The following is an 8,581-nucleotide window of genomic DNA, read 5'->3' on the forward strand; positions in this document are numbered from 1 at the left end:
AGAGACAATAACAGAAGCATCCGCAGCGGCAGTGACAACAAACAGCAACAGCCAAGAACATAACATGAATAACATATGGCTATTCACTAATTATAGGTTAAAGTAACATGTTTAACTTGAGGGAGCTATTTTCTGCAACATAAACAAGTTAAGGGACTTATTTTGACATATCATCTTTTTGGGGACCTATTTTTACATTATGTACTTTTTGGGGGATGAGCATCATAAAAGCCCTTTAGCTAGATGTACAGGACTTAAGATGCTTTTTCTTGTAGCCTACCTTTTAAAAACTTTCAAATTGATGGTAGGTCTTGTCAATTGTTCTGCATCTCTAGTCACTTGACATAACATTACATAATCTTATGAGATTTATCTTGCTATCTAAGTTTTCTCGTAGTAGTTAGTACATGGGAACATATGATGTCAACTGAATCATATATTTTTCTGTATTTCTGCTGGGTCTAAATCCTCCTAATTGCACTCAAGTTTGTCCAATGATGTACCATGTATTGCATGTAAACTTACTTTCTTGGTTCGGCAAACTGTATTATTACTTTCTGCTGCTCTTTTTCTAACCATCCATTCTTATTTTACTTTTTCCCTTGTTCAAACTGTTTTTACTTTCTCCTTCTGGACTTCCTTCATATTTTCTTATATCAGTTGGTTATTTAGGTGCCAGTTGTAGATGGTTACTCATTTCCACATCTCACGAAGAGAATGAATGTAGCTGGCAGACACATAACATCTTATCTTGTTGATCTACTCTCTCGAAGAGGGTGAGAATTACTGATACTAATTAAACATAATACACAGCATGCTTGAATAAGGATTCTCGCTTCTGATCAGGCTGCCTTTTGTATTCTGAAGGTATGCAATGAATAAGAATGTGGATTTTGAAACTGTAAGGGACATAAAAGAGAAGCTCTGTTATATCAGGTATCGTGCTTTCAGACTGACATTACTTGCTGGTATTGATTATCTTGATAATCTTAGTATACAACTAAACCATATATTTTACAGCTATGATTACAAGCGTGAGTACCAGTTAGGTCTAGAAACTACCATTCTGGTCAAGAATTACACTGTAAGTGAATTATCTTGTAACCATGTCATACTGTTTTTACTTGTAGTCATATGTTACATTTCGCTTAGTTATGTTTATAGTTTCATTTCACAAGTTTGTTATGTTTCGTTCCTCTATCCTTTTAAATTTATTTGAGGGCCATATTTGTGTCCTCTTGGTTATATCGTATTTAAAGAATAAACGATCCCTGAATAATCTTAAGTAGATCATCAAATGTTTTGTCTTTGACTCAGCTGAGAAATTCTATTAAGAATTACAGACTCACTAGAAGAACATTGCTATTTGCTACAAATACAAAAGGGTCCTACTTATATTAGCTTGCATTATTAGATATTATCTGATCCTGGTTATATCACCTTGTGTTGATGGATATCATCTACAATCACAATCATTTAACCTTGCATTTTGGTATTTAAACTGCACTTGCATGGTTCTCCTCCGATTGTTACTATGAACTGTACTCTTTTGATAGAACTATTGCTGGATCTTTCTCACGTCCAAATTTCTAATATTTCAAAGTTTGGTGTACCAGTCATAGCACTAAAAAATGAATATTACAAACAGTTATCCACATGGTTAGAGATGGCTTCTTGATTTAATGGTGTATGAAATGAAAATGTAGTAGTAAATCACAAATTATCACAGCAGGTGCTTGTGGAAAAGAAGCAGATAGTTTATAGTTTATATCGTGTCCTGTGGTTCAGATGTGAGTAAAATATCAGTTTATAATATTGCTCACGGAGGCAGTAGGAAGCAGTAGAGGCTTTTTTAAAAGATTAATATTTTGCTTTCTGTGTCAGTTCCATCTCTATTTGTTGTTTTTAAGGCCTATCTCCGTTTTTACATATTATAGTTAGGGTTAACCTTCCTTTCCGGCTGTTTTTTTCTATTGTCTATATTTTATCTTTTCATGTTGTTGGAGTCCTGAGTTTTCTTCATCAGCTGCCAGATGGAAGGGTAATCAAAGTTGGAACTGAACGATTTCAGGCACCTGAGGCTCTCTTCACTCCAGTATGTACCCCATTTCCCCCCTCCTTTTTCCCTCTTCCCCGGTTCTCAGTACTTTCTCAAAGCTTTCAAGAATTTTGGGCCATGAAGCTACATGAATGAAACAAGTGTTTTACACCATATCTTGCAATTGTAGTGTTGTGATGTGCATGAAATTTGAACTCTGACTATTTGTAGTACCATAGTGGTCTGGAAAATAGATTACCTCATGGTCAAACTAGTAGCATCCTTGTGTTGATGCGAGGAAATTTGTAAATAAATATAACTTTCTTGTTTCATCTTTCACTTGCGCTTTCTCAACTCTGTGATTAAAGAGTGTTCCTTATGGTTTATAGAGTCCTGGATCTTACAATTAAAGAAGTGTTCTGATCATATGTTGTAATCTTCCGTTCTCTTTAAAATTTTGATAAGTTATTTCGAAGAAATTATGTTCCTTTTGAATAGTGATGCTTTTAGGAGTTAAAAGAGATGTGAACCCAAGGGCAATTACAGATAAGTTATCCAGCTGGTCAAATGTGCCAGTACAAGCAAAATAATTTGATGATCCTTAAGAATAAGAGTTACAAAGTTCTGTTGGAAATCAAATTTGTTATTTGTTAATCAAATTGAACTAGTAGTGCTATTTAGATGAATTTTATAACTATCATTAGCTGTGTCTTCGTTTCATTTTCATTTTGTGCCCAAACTTCTCTGGGTTCAAGGAAAACCTTCAAATGTTATTGAATATGCAGTTCATTGTCTTCTCTTTTGGGAGTTTGCTTCTTTACCTTTGTCGTTTTTTTTCCACAACATGAGAGCTGTTAACCAGTTTGTCAGTTTCTGAAATAATAATCCTGTGACCTTGACTTCGCAATAGAGAAGACCATCAGCTCTTAAAGTTCAGATTCTTCTTACGTACTGTTTATGGATTAACCTAGGGACATATGATTCTTCTTCTATACGACCCTGGAGCAGCTCTCCCACTACCCAGACTTTTGAAGGCAGTGGCTGTGATTTCCTTGTTCAACTAAAGGCCATGGGAGTCTTTACTTATTCTTCCAAGCTCTTTATTTGAACAAGACCATTGACAATAAGTTAGCCAATAAGGCAATAATGCAGTTCTTTTACATTACGTGATATGGAGATGCATTAAAGGTTGTTGACCATTCGCATCTTCAATACAGGAACTCATTGATGTTGAAGGTGATGGCCTGGCTGACATGGCTTTTCGGTGCATTCAAGAAATGGATATTGACAACAGGATGATGGTATTGAAGTTTCTCGCATAATATTGTCATTTATTGGCAAAATTACATTTTGTTGTCTTGTTTAGTCTTCAGTTTCGAACTATCAGATAGAACTTGTTTTCCCTAACTTTAGTTTTAATTCCCTATGAGGACTCTAATGCTATTTGCTAGTTTGATGTTCCGATCGTTTTTTAACTCAGACATCAGGACTAGGTTTCTGTTGCACATGTTCAGCATACTAGGTGTATGAACATTTTAATATAATTGTCTTATTCCCTATTAATGTTAATATAATTGTCTTATACCCTATTAACTTGTTAATTACTATCTTTCATATGGACAGAGGTCACTTGTCCACATCATCTAGTTCAAATACGTTGTAATTGTCTATGGACAGAAAAATAAAAATAAAAATAATAAAATGAAATTAAATTCTAGAAGTAGTCACCCGGCTAATAGAATTCTTTTCATAACCGATCTATTACGTACTACATATACGTAGAGGGACAAACTGGGTTTCAGGTTTCTGTAGGGAGGACCAGTCACTTTTTTTCCTTACACAGGGAATTATTGATTACTGGATAGTTTTTCTAGAGTTCATGTGACATATCCAATGCACGATTAACTAAATGATTTATCATTATAACAAGGGGCTTTTTTCATAGAACCACCCCTAAATCAGGCTCTATTTGACGTTACCACCCTTAATTACTAAGTTTCAAAAGACCACCCCTATGTTCCATTCTGCCAATGCTTAATCATTTACGCCTATTTCCTCCCAAATTTTTTGTTAATATGAATGGATAACCGATTCAAAGTCTAATGGGGTGACAGGGAACTACCCCTAGGCAACGGTCTATTTCATGAAACCACCTCTAAGTTAGGGTTTCAGGAAAGCACCCTTAATTACCAAAGTTTCAAAATACCATGCTTAATAACATCCCTCTTGGTTGTAATTATTAACTATGATGATACTACAGGGAACTGAGGACAATGGAAATGATTGTAATTAGGTGTGGTAATTTGAAACATGGCTAATTAGGGGTGGTATTGTGAAATAGGCCCTAAGTAAATTTCCCTTCAGGGCTGTACTTATTTTTTCATCAACATTAATGAAAGAATTGGACGGAAATGGGCATAGGTGGCTGTATGTTTATGGAATAGCACGTGGAGGTGGTTTTTTGAAACTCAAGCAAGTAGGGGTGGTAAAGTCAAACAGGGCCTAATTTAGGGGTGGTTCACTGTAACAAGGGTTATAATAATGAAACCTATAATTGTTTTATGATTTTGGTGTATAGTATTTGAGCATTCTATAGATTTACGTTTTATACATGTATAGTTGTTTTTATGATTTTGGTGTTAATTGATCTTTTATTATCCTTTTTCTGCTTTTCCCTAACCTAGCCACTTTCTTTTGTATTTTTATGTCCTCGTTTTTATAAAAAAAGAAACTGGTGTTTTTGGGCTAAACCCCCTTAAGCTTGAACCTACGTTTCCACTTTGTCCTGAATTCTGCTTTATGTCTTCTATAATTTTATTCTGAAATCTGTAATAGAAAACCCGTAATCCTATGTAGTTTCAATCTGTATATATTTTATCGTTACTATACCGTTTTCTTTTACTAGAATTACACAATATATTGAGCACATTTCTGTGGTGATGCCTTTACTTCAATAATTTGCTTTGTTTTGGCAGCTTTACCAACATATTGTTCTTAGTGGTGGGAGCACTATGTATCCAGGATTGCCCAGTCGGTATAATGACTTCTTAAAAATGACTTCCTTTAAGAACATTTATTTCTTTCTTTGACATGCCTCATGCGTCCTAAACATGTTGACACATTCTCTCAATTGTATACTAGATTTCTTTTTCTGATGCATTAAGTGTTGGCCTCGACAAACTGAATTTATTAATGTTCTTCTGTAAATTACCCACATTTCAAACATAGTTTAGCAATTGTGGGGACGAGATAATGAAAATGAAATACAAAACATCGTAATGTTGTCAAAACCACTGGTTACTCAATTGAGGAGTTTAGTATACACTTCTGACACGTTCTATAGCTATTCATTAATCGTATATGTTCATTTGGCTACTTGTCACAGTTGCTTTGAGGGATCCTGGTTGTATGTTTGGTTTCTTCTATTTTCTTATTATATATTTGTTGTTGGACCATTAATCACAATGATTCCGAAAGCTCACGTGTGTGACTGCATGTTTCTTCACATCTTTTATGAGAACAGATTATGTTATCCCGTTGTTTGCCACAACAAAGCTGGGGGCCTTTATTAGGCAACACTAGTGAGGGATAAATTAAACTTTGCTCAATTACTCGTGCCGGTTCCGAACTTCATAAGCCACTTCTTTCTATCAATAAATTTGAGATCTTAACATATAGGAATAGGAGTTACCAGCTATGAGGTTCTTGAAGCCTAATTATTGATTATCCTCTTTCACTTTCCTAGCTTTGTGGCTGTGACAGTACACCCATTGAGTTTGTAATGCCTATTGAGAATAGGCTCTTATCCTTTATTCTTTCCTCGTCACTAGTAATCATCTCAGTACCAATGTCTCATTTGATATTGTATGTCATATACTAAAAGATACGGTTTTCCATAAAGTGAATGGGGGGGAAAGAGATAAGAGAAATATGCATAATCAGTTTATTCTAATTCTTCAAGGAAATGGTCAATGGAACAGAACACATCGTAATGCACATCTTGTACTTTTTACATTACTAGAGATACATAGAGATACAGGGAGATTACATATTCCAAAATGTGTTTAAGATATTGCATACCAGCTGCTGCTCAGTCTAGATGAGCATGCCTTCTTAATTAACTTGAAATGATCAAAGATCTTGCATGTAACCGGAAATCTGGTTTGTTTGGTATTTCAATTTGAACAAAAATTGATCAATAGTTTTATTGTTCGGAACCTACATTTTCTTTGCATCTGTGCACCTGCACTTAATGTATTCAAGTTATGGCTTTGTTCCACAGCTTGGAGAAGGAAATTCTTGACCGCTACCTAGACGTAGTCTTGAAGGGAAATAAGGATGGACTAAAGGTACAATGATATTTTATTTTTTTGATTGTACCCTCAACCATTACTGAGATCTCATGCATCTGAAATGCTCCTTGTCATCATTGATTCTTGCATTTTGTTGCTATTGTTACATTTTATCTCATCATTGATCTGGCATGGAGCTGTCTGTGCATGTCTGTGTTTCTCTTTAAACATGAAAGAATATCTAGTAATTTTCTCTTTCAAGTTTTTTCCACATTCTTTTTCATCATTCATAATCCTTAGAGAATGATCAACATCAGGGCTCGAACACGATCACCTTTGTACCATATTGACCTCTGTAAACAGGTATCTCTTAATTAGGCTTCATGGATATATGAGACCATTGGTTACAAACTCTCTTCCCAATTCACTTTACATGGGGGAAAAAACACCCTAAGAGCTGTCAGCTAATGGTAGCCTGCTGTTAGAAATTCTTTCCATATTAATTTAGTTGGGGGTTTCAGTTATTCTGACGAGCCTATAAGAAAGAGTGAACTTTGGAGTTTGACTTAAACCAGAAAGTTCCTAGAAAACAGTGGACCAGATTTCTGCAATTGGATACATCATCTATTAGACTGCATCTTAAAAAATTGTACACGACCTCTTCAGTTTCATCATCTCCCACTTAATACCTTTATGCCCGTTTCACATTGCTAATTACAATAGTTAAATCTTCTTCGGCATTAAAGTTACTTATTGCAAGGAATTTAATTTTTTCTGCAACTATGTTTGCATATTACACTTTTTGCTTCTAAACTTGGATAAGAACTGAGGAAACCAAAATCTGACTTATACAGCTTTAAGACAACACCACCCTTCTTTAAACCTTATAAGATAGCTGGTTGTGAGTAACATTATACTCTATTGAAATCTACCCAAATCGCACGGAACCATGCATCATTTTTTTATAATTGATCAACAATATTGTATCTCATTGCCCCACATGTAACAAAGAACTTGATAATCAGAGTAGTTTCTTCAGACTGTAGAGCAAAATCGTGTACCGTAGCTTTTGATATAGCTTATGCATGTAGGAACATCATTTTCATGTACAATTCCTTTTCTTATGCTTACAGAAGCTACGTTTGAGAATTGAAGATCCTCCGAGAAGAAAGCATATGGTATATCTAGGAGGTGCAGTGCTTGCAGGAATCATGAAGGTAACATTAATTTGGGGATACAAATTTTATCAAAACATTCTGCTCACAAGCAAAGTTGCCTGAACTCTAAACTGAAACAATTGAGCTTTAAAGGCTCCGAACACCTTGCTCTAATGCAGGGGTGTTGTGATTAAATTTGGGGTGTTGTGATTAAACTTTGTACATCGACTTTTTCTACCTAACTGCAGCCAACATACTGATGCAAATGGATCTAATCATAGATATCCATATAGTTATTTTTTAGAGAAAATTTCACAGAACCCTCAAGAAGAAGCTTGGCCTGTCTTGAGATAATCCCCAAAAAGTTTGGAAAGCCACTAAACCGAAAACTTTTGCAATTTTCTGAATCTATTTTTAATCGCCCATCGGACCAAACTTATTGAGGGTTGTGTAATTTACGCTTTTTTTTTTATTAAAATCAACAAAACCTAGTTAAGGTATTTGCTGGTTGGTGAGAGCAGGATGCACCAGAATTCTGGATAACCAGGCAGGACTACATGGAGGAGGGGCTCAACTGTTTAAGCAAGTGCGGGCAGGCGTGACCAAATGACAAATTAATGCCATCACCAAAATGGGAGAAGATGGTGCACGAGAAACGGGATTCCTCGGCATATGTTTAATGTGTACATGTCATAACTATATTCTTGTAATCGATGTAATCTGAACAAAACGAAACACCACCACCAAAGTCACTGAATGCGTAAAATAACAAATTGAGATATAATGTCGTTCTCGGTAGTTTCCCGTCTCCTAGAGGAATGATGCGCTTGATGATCAGAACTGTACTTACCCTTTGCACATTTTGAGTTTTTGTCCCTCCATCTTCACGTTTCCATTTCCTTTTTTTATCTATTTGCTGATTAAAATCGTGAAAGTGGAAATCTCACATGGTTGCCCTCTGAGAGTCTAAATGAACCCAACAGATTAAGCAGTTCCTCTCACTTTTAAGAATATTTTTGGTTCAATTTTCCTATTTGGCTTCCTAGATCTATTTTTGCTTTTGTTGATCGATCTTCAGTCTCGCAGAAGGGGGA

The 8,581-nt window shown here is 35.4% G+C and overlaps 1 protein-coding gene across 1 annotated transcript in view; it reads left to right on the forward strand.

Annotated features, from left to right (window-relative positions):
- LOC109830626 (actin-related protein 2) overlaps window positions 1–8,334 on the forward strand; it is a 14,225-nt gene extending 5,891 nt beyond the window's left edge. The window contains exons 7-15 of the mRNA XM_020397940.1: window positions 673–776; window positions 868–936; window positions 1,021–1,084; window positions 2,027–2,095; window positions 3,256–3,339; window positions 5,014–5,072; window positions 6,321–6,387; window positions 7,464–7,547; window positions 8,009–8,334. Of these exons, the coding sequence (XP_020253529.1) occupies window positions 673–776; window positions 868–936; window positions 1,021–1,084; window positions 2,027–2,095; window positions 3,256–3,339; window positions 5,014–5,072; window positions 6,321–6,387; window positions 7,464–7,547; window positions 8,009–8,089 (681 nt within the window). The 3' untranslated portion in view covers window positions 8,090–8,334. The remainder of the gene's footprint in view (window positions 1–672; window positions 777–867; window positions 937–1,020; window positions 1,085–2,026; window positions 2,096–3,255; window positions 3,340–5,013; window positions 5,073–6,320; window positions 6,388–7,463; window positions 7,548–8,008) is intronic.

This window comes from Asparagus officinalis, chromosome 2 (assembly GCF_001876935.1).
Source record: "Asparagus officinalis chromosome 2, Aspof.V1, whole genome shotgun sequence".
Taxonomy (NCBI): domain Eukaryota; kingdom Viridiplantae; phylum Streptophyta; class Magnoliopsida; order Asparagales; family Asparagaceae; genus Asparagus; species Asparagus officinalis.